Source organism: Micromesistius poutassou (genome assembly GCF_964030765.1).
Source record: "Micromesistius poutassou genome assembly, chromosome: 13".
In the NCBI taxonomy this organism is placed as follows: Eukaryota; Metazoa; Chordata; class Actinopteri; order Gadiformes; family Gadidae; genus Micromesistius; species Micromesistius poutassou.
Window position 1 is genome coordinate 10,158,552 of NC_140283.1, and position 24,183 is coordinate 10,182,734.

Here is a 24,183-nt window from a genome sequence, read left to right on the forward strand (position 1 = left end):
CGCAAGGTTACAATTTTTGGGAGGCGCGGCCCTTGCGGTGGATGCAAGGAGGGTCTGCAAGAACGTAATGGGGCCGTAAACCCCCTTGCGTTGCGTCGACGTGGAACCATAATCAGCCGTTAAGACAGGTATAGTTCACGGAAGGTATAGATTCACATCTTTATACTATGCAACACATTAATAGATAAGATACACTTTTATGAGTTACAAATGAGGTATAACACCGTTTAAGGATGTGGAACACGTCGTATTCTATATTACACCTCACTATACTATCTGTGTTGTGTGTTGGTTATGCCATCGAGTTGTGCAGCTCTTACGTTGAGATGCAGCTGATTGGTCCATTGACCGATCACCTTGTACTCTGTTGCCGATTGGTTATTGATCTGGTATTGGAAGATGTCATACCGTCCGGGTGCGTCACCGTTCTCGTTGAAAGTGACAGGTGTCCCGGCACTTCCTGTGAAAACAGGAAGCACATATCAGGTGTTGTCCAGGGGTTATTGTGACGTAGGTGATAGGAACCGAGGCAATATGCTTACAGCTGCCAGTATAACAACACAATGATGAGCAATGGTGAGCATGAAGAGCAGATGCTTTTTATTCAAAATCCCAAGGATATATCTCCATGGAAACCACTACACTCACATCCCTGATCTGCTAGGAAACCCCAACAGTTATGATTCTTTGTCAAGAACAGGAGAATATATAAATATATTTCTACATTAAAAAACTCTTTATATATATATTTATATGTGTGTGTTCCCAGGATGTCGCCAGATAAGGACCGTGTCTGGGGTTGAAAGGTCCCTGCTGCCATTTGATCAAATTGTGCTGGAGGCAAAATGACAAATGTAAGCGCTAGAGAATCCAGAGCTCAAGAGATGGGGTTGATTTAAGGTCAAGATCAATAAAACCAAGAAAACCCTACAGATCACCATACCAAAGAGAATGGATCAGAAAGACCATAGCATTCATTACACAAACAAACACACAACCAAATTTATAGAAAGGCATGTATTTATGAAGGCATACATGGTTATGTAATGTTAGCATCTGTGCTAAGCCGTCGGCGATAATGGAAATTATGCATGCTTTGGGCTTCCCTTATTTCCTCCGACCCTGGGGCTGGCCTGTATGCTAACCTGTGTTTAGCATTCAATTAACTTTTCCACAGATCAGAACCGCGCCACCATCCAAAGCCTAGGAGGAAATTGGAAAGATCCAAGCAGATGGACCTGTTTCCACCCAAAAGTTGAGAATACTGGAGAAAAAGATTGCACTTTTTTTTTTTGGAAAGAACGCAAGAGCAATATTCAGCTTTGTAATCTGGTGGTTACATGCTCGCTGCCTGTCAGAACAGAAAGCCGATCTCCATTATTTCCTCACAAGGATGGTTTGTAGATAGAACCACAATAACGCGGTGCACTCTGATATATTAACAGCCCCGCCCCTCGCACACACACACAAACACACACCGCTTGGCTCATCATCTCTGTGGAGCTGCTGAAGAAATTACACGGAGGAGCTGCTTTGTTCCTAACAGACCTGAACCTGTGCAAATCCAAACCCTCATTTCCTGTATTGGCAGAGCATCCAGACCCTGCAGCTGACAATATGTCCGCTGCCGTAATTTCCTGTTTCCAGCCCCGTCTTGGTCATGCCTCCAGCTGCTTCCAGCCAGCTGTCAGTGCTTACAGTAACGAGCGGCGTTGCGTCAGGTTGGGAGGTCCTCATGCACTGATTGAGATTGTGATGAGATGGAGGAAGGACACACACACAGGAGTCCTCATTACTAAACCCCTGCCATCGTTTGGTACGAGGGCAGGATAGCCCCGTGGTTAGGGTGTTCAACCATGGTCTCACACGTGGCTCAGTAGGTAGAGCGGGTTGGCTGGTAACCGGAAGGTTGCTAGTTCGATCCCCGGCTCCTCCTAGCTGAGTGTCCCTGAGCAAGACACCCTACCCTAACTGCTACTGAAGAGCTGTCTGTCGCCTTGCACGGTTGACACCACCGTCGGTGTGTGAATGTGTCCATGAATGGGTGTGGCCACTGGTTAGAAAAGCGCAATATGAATGCAGTCCATTAACCATTCCAAAGTCTCCTCACAGGCATTCCTGATGAACCACCAGCTCATTCATGACATGTCTCTAATGCAGTCTGGTGCATCATGTTAGGTGAAACGCTGCTGGGCGACAGAACATTAACTTAGACAGTAGCAGTAGCAGTCATCGTTTCTCAGGGACGGACGGTGGACGTCGGGAGGCCGGTCTGTGAGCTCTGCCGGGGTGCTAACATCATCAGCATCATCGTCCCCTTCATCAGAGGTAGCTTCAGTGTCTTTCCCCTCCCAGACTCACTGGGACGTCTGGTAGACCAGGTTTGATGTTGCTTGGGTTTTAAGGTTTCTTTCTTAATTGCTCAGACTCTGGCTCTGAGCTCAAAACTGCCGTTTGGTCCTGCACTTAATGTACTTTTTGTTTGCCCCGCAATGTTTCACTAAATTTATAAAACAACTTAATTTACAGGTTAACAGGTGAACAGCATGTAATTAATCAGATCAAACACAGATTTTGGGTTTATGGGACAAATGCTGAAACTGTTTTTGAAATTGGTCTAATTTCCATAATACTGGACCAATTACGAAAATTGTTGTCAGCGTGAGTCCCTTCGACCAAAGATGTTCGGAAAATAGGGTCTACAAGGAAAACCCCCCCCGGTTTCCTTTTAATGTAATCATGTACTTGATGATGATTTGGGTCTATATTTTATGGGATGCTATTGTGTTGCGGTGTTTAACTTTAACGATTCCTTGACATGTAATCCATTCGCATATGCTTCATGTCCCTTTGGATAGGGTTACTCCAATTAAATCACAAATTATTAATTTGAGCAACAACAAAAGGGCCGCTTGAGCACGTTTCTTAAAAGATTTTAATTAGCTTTACCCATGTTCAAGGTAGGAGATTTCCTCACATGTTACGGTCATGATCAATGACCTCATTATCTTTATCATCATTGTTTCGTATTATTCTTCACATCATTTACTTGTGTATTCATACGTACAGGTGACTACATCCTCCTTGTTTTTGTTTTAGAACAGATTATCTGTGTACCAAAGACCATGTCGTCCTTGTCCTTGCAGTGTTTTGAAACACATGTCTTTATATATTCATATATTCACAGCCCTATACACTGTCTCTCCAGTCTTGCGGCGAGCAGCAGGGATTTACCCGAGGATCCAGGGCAAACTCGGTTCCAAGCCCAAACTTTCTCCCACTGAAACATCAACAACATGATTCATCGGTCCTTGTCTCAACTCATCAAAAACAATCTCCATGATGCCTCGCCCACCCACGCATTGCTAATCACATTCACACAAGGCTCGATACAAAGACTCCTTACAGATGGGCTTATCCTAGCCACCGCTAACATTAGCACAAACACCGCTATAAATACATGCATGCATGGAGCGATGAGGGCGCGGGGGGTCTAGCGCGCTTACGTTAGCAATGCGCCCCGGGCTAGCAGGCACACAGTCAGGGCGCTGTGTGTGCCTACCGTGGACGTCTGATTCACTGTGTTTCAAATTCAGGATGAAGGGTCCCACAAACCCACACACACACACAGACACACAGACACACACACGCACACGCTCAGACGCACTGAGCCGGGAGCAGAGACCGAGTGGTTATAGGGCTAACTGTGTTTATGTTTGATGAATGCCTTGAAAATCCCGTTTAACAGGCTCACCCAAGCATAGGGTGCATGGTCAGTGCCACACACAAATACACTATGTTAGATGAACGCATGAATGCACACACACACACACACACACACACACACACACACACACACACACACACACACACTCACGACCCAAACAGATCATCCTCATGAATGCAGATAAGTACCCAGAGTCACACCCATATGAGCACACACCAATCTGAAAACGGACGCAAGCATGGCCACACATTTGCGCACACAAACTCTCCCGCCCCCCACACGTACACAGCAGCCCCACCATTAGGGACATGGGTAATAAGGTTGGGCTGCAGTGGGTTTACATCGGCCATGACAATAAACACCCTTTGGTTCCCACCTCCTCCACTAATTCAATGTTTTCTGCTTCTCTTCACACGCTCCCTGGCTCTGGCAGCTAAACGAATCCCTTCCAGGTACAGAGATCTGAGGAGAAAAACATACATCCACCACATGCTTTATCCTCTCTCTCTCTCCCCCTCTCTCTCTGTCTCTCTCCCCACTCGTTCTCCCTCACGCCCACGCTTCTCTCTCTGTATGTCTATCTTTCTCGCCCTCTCTTCCTAAACCGATGACAGTGAACAAGATAAGGGGATTATTCAAATCAGCTCCCTCTACTCTTAGAGGAAGAGGAGGGAGACAAGAAGTAATGAGAGAAAGAGCGGGGGGTGGGGGCAAGGAGAGTGGTAGAAAGGGGAGAAGAGGGGGAGAGAGGAGAGAAGAGAAAGCTGGGAGAAGGGGAGAGGGGGAGAGGAGAAAAGGGGAAAGGATGAGAGGAGAGGGGGAGAGAGGAGAGGGAAAGAGAGGAGAAGAGGGGAAAATATGAAAGGAGACAGGGGGAGAGGGGATGAGAGAAGATGGGAAAGCGAATGAGAAATGAAGAGGAGAGGGTGGGTTCTTGTATAAGGAAAGGAATGGCAGGAGAGAGAGGAGGGGGAGCTGTCTGGTTAGGTATCCATCTGTATCTGTTCTCCATTATGGATGGTGTTGTGAAGGAATACTTCTGCGGTACAAATCAAATGAACCATAACTTTTAACAGCTAGGAATCCAAGACAGATGAATGGAATTTAGTGTAATACACTCTCAGCACCCTCTGTCCTAATTGTTCAGCTGAACAGGGACGGGAGCGTAGACAAGATACTCACAACATAATCAACAATGAAACCACTTTCATTGTCGTGTACGCCGATAGAGTACCGAGTAACCAAGTATTACGTATTCCTCCAAACCGGGACAGAATCCGTCCCTTTCGCTTTCCCTCAATATTTATCAGACAATTGACAAAAATGTTTGACAATTTGACAGAATGCATTAGTCTATGTTTTTATAGTCAAATGGTTTAATTTAGGACAGGTTTGGTTAAGGTAATAGAAACCAGAGACGGTTTAGTTTGGATTTAGTTTGTGGTAAAGATCTGTGGGAAAGCAATGCAGAGCTAGGCTTAGTCAGTATATAAGCATGCACGGTATCCTCCACAGTTCCCTGGAGGTTGGATCAATTGGAAAGGTGGGGTCAGACAGTGTGGGCACGGCTGTGACTAGAACAACAGCTGTTAATCAAAAGCTATTCAGCATCACACACCTCCAGCAGCCAGAGCTGTACTGTCCCATGGCTGAACTAAAGCAGAGGAACCCAGTAACCAGCTGAGCTTCTAAGCCCAGTGTTTTATCAACGGTTTTCTATTCTAATCCCTACAGATTGTCTGTTTGCGGCACATTACTCTGAATGTAGGATTCGTCTCATTTTGTGTTGTTTTAGGAACTCCAACGGGTATATCTTATTTCCAAATTAAAATATTTTTATGGAGCTTTTGTGCATTTCGTCTTGCGTGAGACTTGGGGAGATGGTGTCTTAGTGTAGATCTTTTTTATCCTGTTTGAAGCTAGCTCTTCGAGAGTGCTTTCTTACAACCAAACATCGCTGGGGATGGAGGAGAAATAAAGGGTGTGTTCCTCTTGATTGAGCATACGTTGACAAAGTGGTGTAAGTGAGATCTCTCTTTCAGACAAGGAGAAAATCGCCATGGTGTGCTGGGAGGAGGCTAAAGACCCAAAACTAAAGGGTTTAATAGAATATATAATTCCCTGTAAAAGGCAGACCGTGCAAATTGATTCTGCCAACTTATTCTCTTGTGGAGCTTATACTTATCATTTGGTTTCTTTTTATAGCACCTAAAAAAGGGACAAAATATGAAATAGAACTGTATTAAATCTAATTGAAGATATTTAAAAAGTTATTATTTATAAATATATATATAAAAATATACACACATATATATACACAGGTCACTATCTGTGCGTGTATTTTATTCAATATAAAAATCGTTGCAGGAGAGATAATCGACGTGTGTAAAATAATGAACAGAAGCAATCTCTGAAGTCCTGCTGACAAAGTGACGACTATTGAGCCTTGACAAGTGAGCACTAGAGAGGAGTGATCAAAACACACTCTGATGGACAGGAATAACAGAGAAGATGACTAACGAGAAGACCTGCTGGACACCCTGACTGACGTCTTAATGCGTCAGCTGGAATATTTTGTGGTGTCCCAGGCAGCGCGAGAGACCTCCATTTGCCGGCGGTGGTCCAACACTCACCAGTTTTAATTACTACTTCAGTGAGGAAGTTTATACTCGCTGCAAATTGATTATAAGCAATTAGCAATTTGAAGATAAAAAATATGAAAACAAAAGGGAGCTTTAGGAAAATATAGCTGGGAGCTTTGAGACTGGTGTGTTGCTTTCATTGTTTAAATACAACTGATTCAATCATGAGTCAATCATGTTTGTTTGCTTCGCTTTTGAATGTCTGTGAATCGTTTTAAATTATTAGAAATGAGTTTGAATTGAATCACACTGTTAGAGATTTTTAAAAGTTGTAATATTAGGATAGTGCGAATAAGATGATAATGCAAATAGGATGACAATGTAATATGAGTATACTATAAAATGACATCATATGAATATGACCCATTTATTTAAGAAGACAGTGGGCTTTCTATAAAAAAAAAAATTTAAATGTAAGAATCATTGGATGAAGGGTCCGCAAATGACTTTAGTTTGAGGCAAGATAAATGAAGGTAAGATATTATTTAGTCAACCAGAACAGATATTATCACAGAGGCTATGGTATTTTTGTGTAACAGATTACATTCAAAGGACTGCTGATAAATCTTACCAACAGCTCTTTTAATAATTAAGTTATATGATTCATTTGAAGAAACACAATTAAATGTATTATTACACTTAATTTAAGAATATTGTTAATGATAAAAACAAGGTAAACCTCTGTTTAGGATTGGGGTGTGTGTGTGTGTGGAAAAAACAAGTTGGTTAGGGTTAGGGGCGCCCTGGTGGCTGACCAGGTAGAGCGAGTACCATATAGCCTCAGTCCTGAACGCAGCTTTGAATCCTGCCTGTGGTCGTTTGCTGCATGTCCTCCCCTCTATCTCCCATACCTTCATCTCTATCTCACTCTATACTAAAGCATAAAAATGCAAAAATAAGTCATAAAAAAAAAAAATTTACCTCGTTATTTTTTTCATCAAAAATAACCAACCGGAACGTCATTCAACTGATCAAATGCATTCTTGGGTTTACCGAAACCCTGAACAAACCCCAATCGAAACCTCAGTGACCATCGCCCCCTGAAAGCCCAGGGGGCTTCTTACCGTTGAAGTTGACAGCCCTGATGAAGGAGAGCAGCTCCTTGCCGTCCATGTTGGCCATGGCGGCGCAGAGGCCGGGCCCGGAGCAGCGCTCCCGGTGCATGCGGTGCAGCGCGTGGGCCACCGCGTAGACGGCGTCCATCACGAACTGAACCTTCCCCTCCTGCTCGTACGTGGAGTCCCGGCCCACCTTCTCCAGCCCTTGACGGGAGAGGAGGGACAGACGCAACGCCTCAGGTTTCAAGAAATTGCAGAAAAGGAATAAAGATGAGATGGGAATGCACTTTGTCAATCCCAGTTGGGAAATCTGATTGCGTGTCAGACCGGGAGTACAGGAGAGAGTTACAGCGATAGGAAATTTTTAGAATAAGAATGGGCAAAGAAATACCACAAATATCTCGATCTCTTCTCTGATGAGTAGTCGTAACCGAGATGTAAACTCTGTATGTAAATGTGAACATTATTGAGTGCTTGAAGTGATCTGACAAATATAAAGACGCAGGGACAGAACTAAACACATGTGACTCCTAAATAAACGATAGATAAATAAATATTGGCAATATAGTCAATGTTTGTCTGGATGTTAAAAGGTATTTAATCAGCAGCACTTCTGGCAGATTTCCATGGGGTTCATCGGTTTCTTGTCAGGGCTGGGAATAACTGTGGTGTGAATATTATTCTCTACAGAATGCCGTAAGATGAACCAGAGGATGTGTTAGTCATGATGGCCAACAGCACAATACTCAGAGAGTCAAGTGGATGTTTCAAACTCAAAGATTAGTCATAAAACAAGCTTTATCATATTGGTCCTTCAAGGTCTGGTCCTTAGCATTGCTGGAAGTAAGATGTAAGAGTTGTTAAGAGTGTAAGAGCAGAATACGGCAGAAGAGAGCAACATTTCGAAAACTAAACAATCCCCCATTATAGTCCCCTACTTCTCTGTTCCCACTCTTCCTACTTTTCCCCCACCAGTGCAAAGTGCTGCATTTGTGCACCTGTGAATGACAGGCAAGATGGAGTCCCCAAACCAATTAGGGAAGAAATGCCCTGTCTCATACAGAAGCAGGCCCAGCCAACCAGAACAGACACTCTCAGAGCATTCCACTGCATTCACTAAAAGCTGAAGGATGGCAATGGCATTTCTAACAAATTACCCTGAAATTATAGCTCTTAAATCTTTCATACATCACATATTAGAGTCACCTGGATTGTCAGACACCAAAATTGAGCAGTCTGGATATTTGAACAACATTGGTTTAATGGTTTGCCGGTTATTATTATAATTGTACAATCTTATAATTATTCATTTCTACTACTATGTCTTCTTATGTTAATCATGTTTCCATGTCCGTGCCTTGCATTTTAAAAGAGCGTTAATAACTCCCGGCCTATTTAGCTCTCGTGCTGAGCCAGTTTTCGCATTAGACAAAAGCCTGAAAGAGGCTTGTAAGATGAAGGACATTTCTTTGTAAGTATTCCATGAAGAGAAAAAAAAATACTTTTTGTTCTGCCTCATTAGCAATGATTAAATAATGCGCAGGGGGGGGAAAAGAAAGACCCATAATATTTTATTTGAAAAAACACAGTCCCATAATGCCCTAATGAGTGATTTCCAATTATTAAAGTCATTATGCTTCTTTCACACGCCTTTGGCCTGGAGGGGAGCTTGAGGCTTGGGGGCCGAGCACCAGCATTAGCCATCCGTCACCCACCCTGTTCTCCTGAATGAATAGGAACATAGAGCTGTAATCCCCTTTCAATCAACAGCAACCTAGGATGCCAGCATAGTGGACTAGAGACTCAGCAGCAGTGGAGGGTGAGGACCTGACTGGAGATGGAATTTGGCGCTAGACGATAGCCAGCACCCAGAGGAGAACACTGCTCTAGTAGTATGCAGACGATAGCCAGCACCCAGAAGAGAACCCTGCTCTAGTATGCAGACGGTATGACCTTTCACTGCTGGACACCTTGTATTTTTGAAGTAACATTTTTGTAAGAAGTTCCTGATCTGGTTCCTTATATCAATAATCTGCCACCAGAATAAAATACAATACGTTCAATTAGACACGTCCCTCACAACCACAAAAACATCAGTAGTAGAGAAAACCCTCACAACTCAGAGCATCAAGGGTCTGCCGTGTAATCTACAAAGTTCCAGCCAGAGACAAAAACCATCTTTGAGTATTACCTGCAGGTAACCGGGTAATGCCATCTGACACGCTCCTCACAACAGAGGAGCCCGCCGAGGTGTTCCCCTGCAGGTCAGAGGATGAGCCACACGGGGGAGATCAAATGCTTGTACCGAATGTAGTCTGATATCCAGGGCCCGAAGGCCGGCTCCATCACACCCCATTCATCACGCCCACCGGCGTTTCAATTAAACATCGCTTACATGAATCGAATTCCACGCAGGAGGCGGGGGTGGGGGGGGGGACCTTTCCTCCTCATCTCGGTGCCTGTGCTCAGAGACATGCTTCTGTTTCCATTAGCTTGGCTAATTACATGAATAGAAAATTAATGAACAAGGGGTTGTCCATGATGTGCTGCGTTGGCGCAAGTGAGCCCTTCTTATTAACATGCTCTATCATCGAGCCGCCTGTCGTTTATCTGCTGCCTCCACGTCATGTCAGATACTATCAGGAGCTGGCTAATAAAGATGTCTCCGCCGAGACCGCTCTGCACCGTGAATGAAGAGAGGAAGCAAAAGACCAGATCGCCACAGACCTGAAGATCAACAGGACCCGGTGGGATACAGGTCTGTGGAAGAGATCTGCTCTCATTGATCGAGGTGGTGGTTTGGAAGTGAAGTGGGTTGTATTTGTTCAGGAGGAGGGCTATAGGGGATGGTCAGTGGAGCAGGTTTCAAAGTCCACACATGAACCATTATGAAGAGGATGTTATTATATGCGCAAAAAATTGACATTGATGTGTGAGCTGGGATTAAACCAGGAGTCCTGAAGGAGAAAAACGTTCCGTCTGAGGACGAGTTACAGTTAAACTCTGGCGTGATGTCTGATCTGATATGTGACAGCGGTTACAAGCTAGATGAATGACCAGTGGGGGGGAAAACTACCCAGCACTCTCCTTTCATGTCAACTACTGAATAAATCAAACACAGACGCCTTCATGTCCAGAAAGTGAATTCATGTGAGTTTTTATTTTTTGTAAAACTGTGTTATACCATCCAGGACCTACGGTGTTTACAGTACAGTATCAGCACTGCGTTAAAAATAACTTGAAAATTATTATTTGAATATCCCCAGAAATCAAAGCTAAAGTTGTGTTGAGTGTTAAATAATTGATTTGAGAATAGCCAAGGGAATAACATCAGCGTATCGAAAGGATATTTCTGTGAGTGTGAATCACAGTCGCCAGACATCTGAATGCGGTTGATTCTTTTAATGTAAACTTCCATTAGAATAATGAGGTCAATTAGACCTCATTGACTAGTTGTGGCCCGGGATAATTTGGTCTAATGATTGGACGAGATTAGATGTGTCTCCACCACAATTAGACAAAACAATGTCACATATGCCCACACTAGACGATGCCACTGAACCAACCGCCTGGGGTGAATATCTTTCAACGATCAATTACATAAGAGTAATAGCACATGTTTTTAATCCTTCATTGTGTATCATGTCTTTATCAGTGTCCAGATGTCCAAACCAGTGTCCAGATGGGCTCTAGTAAGGGTCTAGTCTCCAAATTTGTCCACCTTCTGTTAAATGTTACAAATCTGTAACACTGAACATGCATAATTTGCATTTGATTCTGACATTTATCTGCACCATCTTTTGTTAGCTGGAAATATTCATTGAAAATACACAGCAGACTTGGTCATAAAACCGTTTTAGATGGCCATGGCTAAACCGTTCTCGCAGAGCCGAGGGCATATAGCAATGCTTGGTGGACCACCATTCATCTAACCTGTCCATGTTTTAAAGACCAGATAAAAGCAGTTTTGCTCGTTTACTGCCATTCCATTCAGAGGGTTAGTATCCCGGAAACCCCAACTAGTTGTCCCCTCAGGGAGGAGAGAAGGTACTGTGGCCCTCGGACCACCAAGGTTCAGCCCAATCCAAACCCAAAACAACCTTTTCTGACAACTTGTGACCAACCCCGTCCTTCGGAGGAGACGTAAAACCGAGGTCCTGACTCACTGAGGTCATAAAAGATCCCAGGGCACTTATCGCAAAGAGTAGGGGATCCCCCGGTGTCCTGGCTAAAACTGCCCAACCAGGCTCATTCAATCTGGCCCCCTAATCATCCCCCTGTATAATTGGCTCATTCATTAATTCCCTCACTCTCCACCTCAGGTGCTACACATTGGTGGTGGTTAGTGAGGTCCCCCCTTCACTGTAAAGCATCTTTGAGTGTCTAGAAAAGCGCTATATAAATTCAATCTATTATTATTATTATTATTATTATTATTATTAGACAGCTGTATTAAGCCTGGAATTAAAGACAGATTCCATCTGCGGGGCGACTATCATCAGCTGGGCCGTAGTCACTCTCCTGCTTTACAGGAGCAACCATAGAGGCAGAAACGGTTTCTATCCAGACATTTGTCCATCCATTTGTCATTTCTAAAGCAAACGAGAGAGGACAAGGCTACTGTCCCTCCTGCTTTGAAAAGGTTTACATACAGTTGTGTGGATAGAGCTTGTTTCTGAAAAAGCTAACCATTTCTGCTGAACACAACCTCAGCTTTTGGACTTCGAGAGAGCCTGCATTTGTGAATGCTAGTAGATGTGTACACCAGTGGCGGCTGCTGGTCTTTCAAAGAGGGGAAGCTCATTTTCGGCCTACATCATATATACATCATGTTTATATATATACATAATTGTCAATTTATGAATATGTAAATTCTGTTCCTTTTCAAGGAAATGCTCTGTGACCCTGTCATACCAACTAGCTGTATTCTCCAGTGACTTGACCAGTGTCCTCTCAATGGCCAGCAGAGCTAGGCTGCTTAAACGGCCATGGCCCATGGTGTTATGGGTGTAGGACTTGAGCCACTTTAAACAGGAGAAGCTCCTTTCTACACCTGAAGATATAGCTCCAATTGTTGCCACTAATGTGAACAGTTTGTAAAGCTGAGGCATTGCACTGTCCAACTCCATATCTTTAAGGAACACCAAGAAATCACACAGCTTTCCCCTGTCACCCTGCAAGTCCTGATCTGAATACAGGACTTGAAGTTCAGACCTCAGGCTTCCTGAATCAAAGTGATGGCCAACTATCAAAACGATATTAAACTTGAACAAGGAAATGTGGGAATTATGTTAAACTGAAACAAGGAATTGGGTGTATAAGTGTACGAAATGTACGATGAAAATTGCAAATATAATGCAAATATAAAGAAATTGGTTGCAGTTTGTCTTTCAACTCGCTTGCAAAATCTGCGATGGGACTGAGGACTAAAGAGAGCTCCTGCAACGTTTTATAGTTCAAAATCGGTGTCACTCAAACGGCAACTCAGTCTTTCGCAAACCCTCCAATCATCACGCAGAAGCCCAGCGTCCAGGCCAGCCCACTCCTCCATTCACCCCCAGAGGGAGGGACATAATCGCAGCATTATCCAACGACCGTCGAGACGCACTTAAAAGAAATTGCCACTGGTGTACACCCAATAAGCAACAAGGAACATACAATGGCAGTTCCTCCAATACTGATTATATGCTTTGGACAAAGGTTCCTCCTAAATGAATACAGCGTTAATGTGACTGTGAGGAGTACAGGATGTGCCTCCCCAAAGGCCTGACAGTTGTTGCTTAACAACGAGCCCTGGCGGGTGAGCTCTAAATACAGGGGGATCTGGAAGAGATTGTTCCTGCAGGTGTTCACCAGATGATCACAATTCACGCCTGCCAGAGGACAAAGAAAATTATAGTAATACATCCAGCGGATTCTGGCACAGTTATTGCACCCCATCATTCTCTGCACATCATCATTTATTTATTTAACAAAACATCTCCTCCGTGCTCCCTTTGTGTTTTCTCTGTATCACAGCTCAATGGTTCCAACATATGGAAGCATATATGTAGTAAAATTCAAATGGCAATTCAATTTGCAATTTGCAATTCAAATGGTAATGCAATTTGCAATTCAATAAGTCATTACATTATGCAATTGACAATTCATTATGCAATTTAATAATGTAATTTGTAAATACGTTATTCAAAGTGTATTTTAATATGCAAAGTGGCAATGAAATCCTCAATAAAATTTACAATAGTTATAACAATAAAAATAGAATAACATTTTTTGAGTTCCTTTATTCAAATTGAAAAGCTATAGCGTCCCCGTGATTGCAATGCACTTCGCCACGCTCCGTGTGTTGCAAAATTCAAATTACATTTCAATCCGCAAAACACTTTGCAAATCGTTTTGCAAAACGTTTTGCAAAACGTATCAGCCAATCGCGTCTGGGCGGGAACTATGTCACTTCCTCGTCAGACCAGCTGATCATCCACGCACGTTGCAATTTATTTATTTATTTATCCCGCAGCAGCTGCCAGACCGTCTTTCCCGCCATTTTCAGTTATAATTACGTAAACTCAGTCAAACCATAGACCTATTAAGAGTCAAATCTGGCACAATGGTAGGCATAGAAAATAAATTGCAACGTGCGTGGATGATCAGCTGGTCTGACGAGCAAGTGACGTAGTTCCCGCCCAGACGCGATTGGCTGATACGTGTTTTGCGGATTGAAATGTCATTTGAATTTTGCAACACACGGAGCGTGGCGAAGTGCATTGCAATCACGGGGACGCTATAGCTTTTCAATTTGAATAAAGGAACTCAAAAAATTTGACAAAATGTTATTCTATTTTTATTGTTATAACTTTTGCAAATTTTATTGAGGATTTCATTGTCACTTTGCATATTAAAATACACTTTGAATAACATATTTACAAATTACATTATTAAATTGCATAATGAATTGTCAATTGCACAATGTAATGACTTATTGAATTGCAAATTGCAAATTGCATTGCTATTTGAATTTTACTACATATATGCTTCCATACCAACACATTAAACAAGTGGAAATTAAAAATGTTAAATGTTTAGATTTTAGATGAGATTGTATATAAATAAACATAAATATATACATTATATTATATATACATATTAAATAAATGTAAGTTGAAAAATATCATACATACACATACCATACTAGTTCGCTAGTACTTGTATCCTACATACAATTCAAGATTCACCTTGCTGTGAGATAAAATATACTTGAGGGAACATACCAAACTTGAAGAGACCAAACATATGTGCAACATGCAGAGCTCTGTCGGCCTAAGCGCAACCCAAATGCGTGTTTTCAGAGATAAGGACAGCACAAGGCTTGTTGTACTCCATGGATTTAATGTCAAAGCTACTTTCGAGACTTTTTTAATGATAAACTGCGATACATTATTACTCCTGTTGCCCTGGGCTAAGATTACTGCCGTTCCGAAGATTTATTAACGCAACCTTGCCTGTAATTCATTCTGCAGCCATGCGTCGTGATTCCAACAGCTCGGAGAACAACATTAGGGTTTAAGCAGGTCAGTGGATGTATTGCTGCTGCATTCCTACGATCCCGGCCAATGCTGTGTTGACTGACGCTCAGCAGGCCAAGCATGCCCACTATTTATACATTGGAATCAATGGCCGCTGAAGGATAATCTATTGGAGGAAACTTGCCATGGGCTTGACAAGCAGAGTGTTACAGAGGCTGGGTGGTCAACAGCCTGGAGGAGAGCAATGGACCTTGAGAGCCTCTGAAAGCTCCTCAATATCATAGACACATGGGGGGGGGGCCTTTTTTTCGTTTGTCTGACAGGCCTCAGACTATGTAGAGGTTCACATCATGAAATCTCTTTATGGCTGTTTTTATAGATATGGGTTTGAATGAAGCAGTGAACAAAGACATAGGGTTGAATATGTCAATGGGTGAGTGATTGTGAATGAGGGAGTGATTGATTGAGTGAGTGATTGAATAAATCTGTGAGGGACTGAGTCTGAATGACTTAGAAGTGTGAGTGAGTAAATTAGTGAGCGAGTGAGTGAGTGAAGCGATCTTTCCACATCACAACACCAGGGCAACAGATGATGACATCATCAACCTGAAGAAAGTAGAGAGAAGGAGGAGGCGGGGCTATGTGTGTATGTATGTTCAGCATCACTCTGTCCTTTATAATTAATTATTAATTTAATTTAATTATTTGATAATTGATTTTAAACACTTCTGGAAGGAAGTGGGGGAACCAGGGGCTGTCATGGGCTGTCAGTGTACCCTCTGACCCCGCAGCACTCAGATATTTACTGTATTTATTAATAAATAGATTATGATTACTGAGTGAAGTATGGACCCCCCCCCCCCCCCGAAGAGAGGCTTCGCACAGCTCTTGATCTTTGAGCCCAGGGTTCCTCCTCTCTTGCATAAATCTCCCTCTCTCTCCCCTACTAATGCCCTAGTGTCGCACAAACAGGCTGATATTTAAATTCAGTACAGCATCACTGCTGGCTCTGCGTATAACACCTGCATGACACATATGCAAGGACACACACAGAAACAACTAAAACAAAACATCTACACACAGTAACCACAATGAGCAGCAGCAGCTGAAGTCAAGGACTAAACTTGGATGTGGATCTGGGGGTAATATTGGATTATTATGATGTGTTAAGTGTCTGGGTTCTCTTGAGTTTAACAGTTGCGTTAATAGAGGTCGATGAAAGATCAACATTGTGCAAAAGGTTGCTGTGTTGATTAGGTTGACTGTTTAAGGTCAATGTGAATGCTCTCTCCTCGCCTTCTTTCTTTCCCTTGCCTCTTTCTTTACTATTCTTACCCTCTTTCTCCCTACATTATCTCTATCCCTCTCTCACACACTTAATCTCTCTCTCCTTTTCTCTTGCCCTCTTTCTTGAGCTAAAGAGCCATTCAATAGGACCAGGTCAGAATGTAGTGGTGCAGACTTGTCCTAAGCATATGTTATTATAGGATATGTTATGATAGCACATTTTATGGTAGGATAGGTTATGACACCCATATAGACAGGTAGATGGGTTAGATATACAGACGGACAGGCATCTTAGTATATACTGTCAAAATCCTATATTATATGTTATGATATGCTATATGTTATGTTATATGTTATGATATGATATTTGATGTGACATTTTATGATATATTATATTACAATATCATTTGTGATCATTTAAAGTGGCAATCTAGAAAATTGACATGTAAATAAAAAAAGCTGTTAAGTCACTGTCTATCACCCGATGAGGTAGCACCGTGATAACTGATCCAACAGCCCACTGATGAGAGCCCTTGCAGTATTATGAATGCTCCGAACTGGGTGTCGGTGGCAACACACCGATGGGGGATCTACGGGAACCGTTACATCTTATCGCCAATGCTACCAACATAAGTAAACAGAGGCCTTTGAGATTACTACTTTAAGTTATGGTCTATTATACAACAGTTAGTTCCGACCGGTCCCAACCGAGCAATTTGATTGGACAACGAGACATTCCATAGTGCTGATATACAGTATAACAGCACTGGGACTTTTCACAGACATAATCACTCCGCTGTACGGGCGTTCTAATAACCGTTATTAGCTAACGTTACATCAGCTGTTAAATAGCCTATCTTAGATTGTGGCAAACTTTGCACGGTAAAGATGGACATATTTCAGTGGTTGCACAATAAATGGAAACATTCAGATAAATGTAAATGATACAAAGTAGCGGCGGACACAGAGCAGAGCCTATCGCTCTGACACAGAGTAGCGAGCTTGTGTCTAGGAATGTTTATGTACTGTATATGTGTTGCCTGGCAACAGCCTAGTCTCCCTTCAGTTGCGGAACTATTTTTGTTGGCGGAGCCGAATAAATGATTACTAAACAAACAAATCATAATCTCTTGTTTCTTATTACTGTTAACTAATAAAATGTGCTCGTAGCACTGTTGTATAAAAGCAATATCACACTCGAGGTCGTGCTGTTGTACTGTATATCAGCACGGTGTGATTATCTGCGGCACTCGGCCTGCGGCCTCGTGCCTACGACCGAATCACAGCCGTGCTGATATACAGTACAACAGCACTCCCTCTCGTGTGATATTGCTTAATTATGCTATGAGATGAAACACTGCACTCCGACTAATTCTGTGCAGCCTAAACAGTCAACAATCAAGACTTGCTACTTTCAATACTCACTTCAATACAATACTAAGGCCCAGTATATTTGTTGAATTATACTTGAACAAAATAAAACTTTTATTTATGTTTAAACCTAACTAAATATTAATATCTGTTGCCCGGGTGCAATCGATACAGAGCAGTCAGGATTAATTTGGTTGATAAAAAACAATAACCCAGAGACCAGGAAATAAACTGATTTGTAAAGGATGCAGAACTAGCAACAGTGTGCCTTTAAAAACAGCTATTGTCACTTCCAAAGCTTTTAAAAGTTGTGCTTCGTAGTGTGTTAATGTGAGCCCCTCCAACAATTAAAGTTGCTCATCAGGCTTTAAAGGGATCTCATCTTATTTTCTCTTGACTGCTCGTTAAAAAACAATCACAGCCTGATAGAAAATGCATCTGTTCACCATGAGGTGCTGGAGAAGCAGGGAGCTTGTTAGCCAAGAACCAATAACACCCACATCTGCAGCCCTCACCTCTTACTTAACAACTCTTAGTGCTGCGCTTGTGTCTCTGCTTGGCATGGAGTTATGAAAATATATTGTGACACCCCCGCCTGTTAAACTGCGCCTTAACATTTATGTAAGATGTGGAGTCGCCTTGAGTGGTTGTGCGGATAATACAATAATAAGCGTCCCTGGGTTCAAGGAGCCGGCAAGCCACGAGGAAACTAATGGGCTACAGTTGATTGAACCCTATCTTGAAGTCACTTGATAGTGAAAACACACCGGACCCTGGTCGGTTTTTGTCTGGATCCGGGTCATAAACCCACTCAACCACCTCAGGGATGATTCTGAACTACCACCTGTCCACCAGGAGTCTTGACCAACCAGGCTAACCACACCACTGGATGAACACCGCTCTGACCCTCAACAACCAATAAGGTCGCTGTGTGGGCAGACGCTTCAGATCACAAAGGTCTAAACTGTGCTCAGTGTGTTGAACTATGATCACAAACAAAGCACCAGAATCGTCTACCAGGTCTGGGTGCATCGGTGGCTGGGGTGGCTGTTTCATCCGTCTCCGGGCTTTGCAGTTTGTTGAAACTCAGAATCAACAGCGTCTAATTAACTATTTGCAACATTACATTACATTTATTTAACTGGGAAATTTTCAAAAAGTGCATTCCACCATGAAGATACAACAAGTAATTTCAAGGATCTACTAGACTAGTACTAGACTATCGAGTTATTTTTAGAGAACTTCATTTTCTCTAAAGTTACTTTAGAGAAAATTAAGTCAATTGAAGCACATTAGTACTGAAATCATGTTCTTCTTATTTCTAATGTGGTATATTTCTTGCTGGTGCTATGGGGGGCTTGAATATTAAGCAGGGGTGCTCCGAGTTTACAGAATGCACACGCAAAAGGCAAGCAATATGGGATATGGATGTATGGTTCAGTACTCATAACCATGCAAACATCTCTGAATCACATAAATAATAAACACTCGACAATAAACACAGACCTCCACACACATCCCGGTCAACACACCACTCCTACACGCAAATCCAGCTGGCGAAGCTGAGGCGAGTTGTTGTCGGAGATCATAAATGCTGAGCTATCAATCTGAGGGCACTCATGAGCTCCATTAAATTGTACAACAACTTATATCCATTGCATACACCTGTAAACAACAAACCACAATGAGAGATACGAGCCTCTCTCAGAGGCAACAAAAAAAAATAGAATTATGACAATTAATAAAGAGATAACAAATGGATCCGCTACATCCATTTACGCTCGGAAATCGACAAAAAAATATGAATTAATCATTTTACAAATATTATAATAATTCGGTATGCATCAATTACATTTTCTCTGACTAAGAGTGCTAAGCATTAACTGTTGGATACCCACAGCATCGCTAATGCTTTCTAATGACACAGCTCTAAAACATTAATAAGGCACTGTGCAGCTAGGTGGTTATTTAACTGTATGAAGCAGTCTGAATCTAGAGCCAGGGCTCTGAGTAACTGAGATGAGATATCACAAGAGCTAGATAGGCGGCTTGCTCAAAGCGTGGAACAGCATGTAGACTCCAGACATAACACAACACATTGTATGTCAAGAGCGAGAGAGAGACAGAGACAGAGACAGAGAGAAGCAATCCGAGCATCAAATCAAGAGTCATTCAACTTTCTTGACTCCTGGGGAAAAGTTACAACCAACATGACATTAAAAATTGTCTGTCCTCCTGCATCACCTGGAAGTTGCACGTATACACACAAACAAAACCACACAAACATGCAGATGGATGGTGACCTGTGGAAGATGTGCTGATTCAGCTGTGTGTGTGTGTGTGTGTGTGTGTGTGTGTGTGTGTGTGTGTGTGTGTGTGTGTGTGTGTGTGTGTGTGTGTGTGTGTGTGTGTGTGCGCGTGCGTGCGTGTGTGTGTTTGTGCGTGTAGTTTGTGCGTGTATGTCCGCTGCGTCCTGGTATCACCCCTGTATCAACCCCACCCGGGTATTGGGGTACATCTCAACTACTAACGATCAGCACAACAACGGGAGCAGCTGCTGCTCCTGAACCACCTCCCACCCCCCTCTCCCACCCCCAACCCCCCCTCTCCCTCAAGAGCGGCAGGGGGTCCTCGGGGTCAAAGCAGTTTCCATGCCAACGGTGCCCTAGTGCTCCTGCTGCACCAGTTGAACCCCCCCCCCCCAGGGCCACACCCCGCCCACCAGGAAGGGGCCCCTCTCCTAGCAGGTAGGGCCCCCACCAAGTGTTATCTCTGTGAGAGCCCCACTAGACAGCATGTGGCATATGTTCCCCTGCCTATAGACTGTAAACGTAAAACATTCATTAATTTGATCCAGAGATCACGTCTGCTCCGGATAGCCCGCAGCAGCAGGAAGCGGTAGCTTAACATTGTGCATTGTGCGTGTGTTATTTTGATGCGATGTGTTGGTGTTTGTGTACGTATTAATTATGAAACGCTGCTCGGGGACCAGGAGCTATTATCGTTTGAGTCGCAAGCCGAACAAGGTTCCCAATAGGACAATGAAGACAGACTCAACATTATTTAATCCTTCCGGGTGTGCAGAATGCTGGGGAGATTAATCAGTTTGTGTGTACAATATTAGTGGCATAATAGAATATATGCTGCGTGTGGAATTGAATTATTCATAATCATTATTTTGTACACATTGCGTGAAAATAAAATTGGTGTTGAAAATTGCCATGATTAATTAAAAAATAGAATAAAGTGTGCATGGACCACTGGTGGATTAAAATAACAGCGCTGTAAAAAGAGTCTGTGCGTTGCATGCAGCCGTCAACCCAGCTCTGCTCTGTAGAGGGTGCCGGGACACACGTGTTTTACCAATCACAGCAGGAGGGCTTTCTGCACCCTGTGGTTCACCGTCGCCAAGATGAATTTTTTGTCCCTCCATCACAATGTGATGCTGCTCTCTATATTCCTCTCTTTCTCTCTCTCTCCTCCATTTTAAAAATACACATAACACTAATCAGATTGTGGTGCCGGCATGCTGTTGACAGATAAATCAATCTATTTCCTGTATATCTTCACAACGCAGAGAGTAAGAGAATGAGAGCAAGAAAGCACGAGAGAGAGCGAGAGCAAGAGAGAGATGGACAGAAAGAGCGATAGTGAGGGAAAAAAAGGTGCAGAGAGGGAGACAGTTAAAGTGTGCAAGTGAGAAAGAATGTGCATTTGAGAGCTAGTCAATGAGTAACATAAATAAATTGAGATAGGCCGACACACAATATACGAAAAAATCAGTATTAGAGGCGAGGTGTTAAAACAACAGCAGAATTGGAATGACTCATTACAGTGGCTGTGGCTTCCCAGACACCTGTCTGTTAGTTACAGTATGTCCTGTAGACGGGGTGTTAGTTATGCTCTGCGGAGCAGAGCAGAGGGGTGGGGTTAATGATATGTGGTGTAGGTGTGCTACTGGTACAAACATTGTTGATGAAGGGGGAAGTGGTGACAAATGACTTGCACGCATCCATGAACAAATAAACAAAATGTGTGCTGCAAGGTCAAATGTGCACACACACACACACACACACACACACAGCGTAACAATATATGCATAGTGACAAAATATACCACATAGTAAACACCTTTAAAGCCTTTAAAGGTGTTTGTTTCGATAAGAATTGTAATTTAATCTTGACCTTTAAATTTAAGGTCAAGCAACCTTAATGTGATGGCTTTCACTTTCAGCTAATTAGCTCGTTGTCTGACCAAGGTTCTACACAGCGCTTGTTGGACATCATCACGGTTGGAACTGCCAGGTCCTGGATGCAGGCCATGAGCTCAGCGATCTGAGCACGGAGAAGAGGGGCACCAAACCTGACTAAAGGCCCTGCTGGTTTTGGTGCCGCCTGTTGACCTCCACACAGTGAGGACAGCAGCACATTCTCCATAGCTTTCTTTTATAGGAAGAAACAATGACTTCAAAACAAGCAACCGATATACAAATAACAGTATTATTTGTATAAAAAAATTATTGTATTGTGTGTCTGCATTGGCATGTTGGCATGTTGTGGGACCGAATTAGCAGCATGTGTTCTGTATCAGCGTGTTGTCGGCATTAGCATTTTGACTGTATGTATGCATTAGCATGTTGATTGTTTTTCCATATTAGCATGTTGATTTTATATCACTATTAGCATATTGTCTGTATAGCTGTACAAGCAAGTTGTCTGTATTGGCATGTTGTCTCTACGTCACCATGCGCATGTTGGCACTGTCTAAGTATCAGCATATTCAATGTGTGTGCATATTTTGAATGTATCAGCATGAAGCACATTCAGCCATGTTTCTGTTCGGTCTGAATTGGAACACCGCCACAAATACGTTCTTATAAATCTGTGTACTATTGGCACAGCGTGCTACCGTCTACTCCCTCTTATATTTATTGCAACGGATGCTTGCTCACTTGAAACTCTGCCAGTGGAGCTGGCATCGCTGCAGCTGTTTACTTCTTACTTCTTGTTGAAAACCACACTTGAAAATCTTCACACAAGTCTGAAGGCAGTAAACCAGGGGGCAGCCATACAACCACATACTAATAGGGCTGTAGTGTCGGGTGAACCCTCTCAACACTTCAACCAATTACATGGAAACATCTCATTGCCGGGGAACGGTTGGCTAGATTCTTCACACTCTCTGACCGATTTGGCCAAAACAACTCCCTTAAAGGAAGACTTGTTGGACCGCTTTATCGTAGTTGTAGTGGTGCTATCCATTCATGGTTCAAGGGTCAGGCTGAGCAATAGAACACAGACAAAGGCAGAGCAGGGTAGTGTGACGTGGGTTGTAATGCCCTTGGAACCAGTCACTGTGATAAAGGACCATAGAAATAAACTCATTAAAACTAAAAGTTCTACATGATCACAACCAGCAAAATAGAGTAGAATAGCTCCACCCAAGCAAAATATTGCCACTTCAGAGCCATTCAGATCCACATCCCAAGCATTTAAAGGCGTACCTTAAAATTAATGTACTGTAGATGTACTTGTGTTTGGTACTCGCGTCTGGTACTCATGTTTGGCGGTTACATTTGGTACTTGTGTCTAATGCTTGTATTGGCGTTGTACAGTAGAAAATGTACAGTACCTGTACATTTCTTAGGACTTCCGGGCTTCTTGCCGTGCATCCCAAGCTTGCATCCAAAATTCTCCTCCCAGAATTCTGCAAACCAGACGTTCCGGCGGTTGTTGGAGAGAGAGCGGCTCCTGAAGTAGCGATCGAACGCTGGGGAGGAGGAATGACCAGAACATCAGAACCACAGAACCACAGAACAAGGCACCAGACAGGAATCACACGGTGAGGCCAGATGATTATTATGGTTTCTAGAAGCAAGGAAAAAGATGCAGCATATTGTTCTACTACAGGAATCACAGCTGTAAACCAAGGTGTTTGTTCGCTGCAGATTAATGTTAATAATAAATATTTCAGAGGTTCATTATCACCATAGGGAATCATCCAAAAGGGGATCAGTATAAAATGCATAATTTGTACATATCTCATAGTAATTTTTGCTTGAAATCCAGCACTTTGTTTTTCAGAACTGCCGTTGAGTGACAACGGCTCCTTTGAGGACTAACCACCCACTAGCTGTGGAATCACTGCCGGTTAGACCTTTGATGTTATTGTTCTGTTCATTTTCCTAGCAGCATTGCAGGAATTAAGTGGCAAAAAATACAATGTATAATCATTTGAGCTGGGCGATAAACTCGATAATAATGGTGTTAACACAAATTAGTTTTAATGCCACACATTCTTTTGATGCATTATGCAGGTACTCTCCTTTTAAGACGGGACATTAATTTTCAATGAGAGACAAGCTAAGTGACATGACGGTGCAGAACCTTGTTGCCTAATGGCAACTAGCAAATACAGGAGCCGACACAAAAAACTATTGTGCACAAGACGAATTGTGGGCAAGAAGTGCGGCATTGTTCAGTCACTGAGACAATTAATGCTTCTCCTGCATTTAAAGGTCCCATGACATGCCACCAGGTGTGCGTGTGCTTAGCCGCTACAAGCCGTTTTGAAAA

At 42.8% G+C, this 24,183-nt stretch overlaps 1 protein-coding gene across 1 annotated transcript in view; it reads right to left on the minus strand.

Annotated features, from left to right (window-relative positions):
* The window catches only part of grm8b (glutamate receptor, metabotropic 8b), a gene marked incomplete at its 3' end in the record, with an annotated part of 96,755 nt that overhangs the window by 8,116 nt on the left and 64,456 nt on the right, over window positions 1-24,183 (minus strand). Inside the window, exons 5-7 of the mRNA XM_084476711.1 lie at window positions 23,240-23,377; window positions 7,434-7,631; window positions 321-460 (exon numbers count right to left, since the gene is read on the minus strand). Of these exons, the coding sequence (XP_084332837.1) occupies window positions 321-460; window positions 7,434-7,631; window positions 23,240-23,377 (476 nt within the window). The remainder of the gene's footprint in view (window positions 1-320; window positions 461-7,433; window positions 7,632-23,239; window positions 23,378-24,183) is intronic.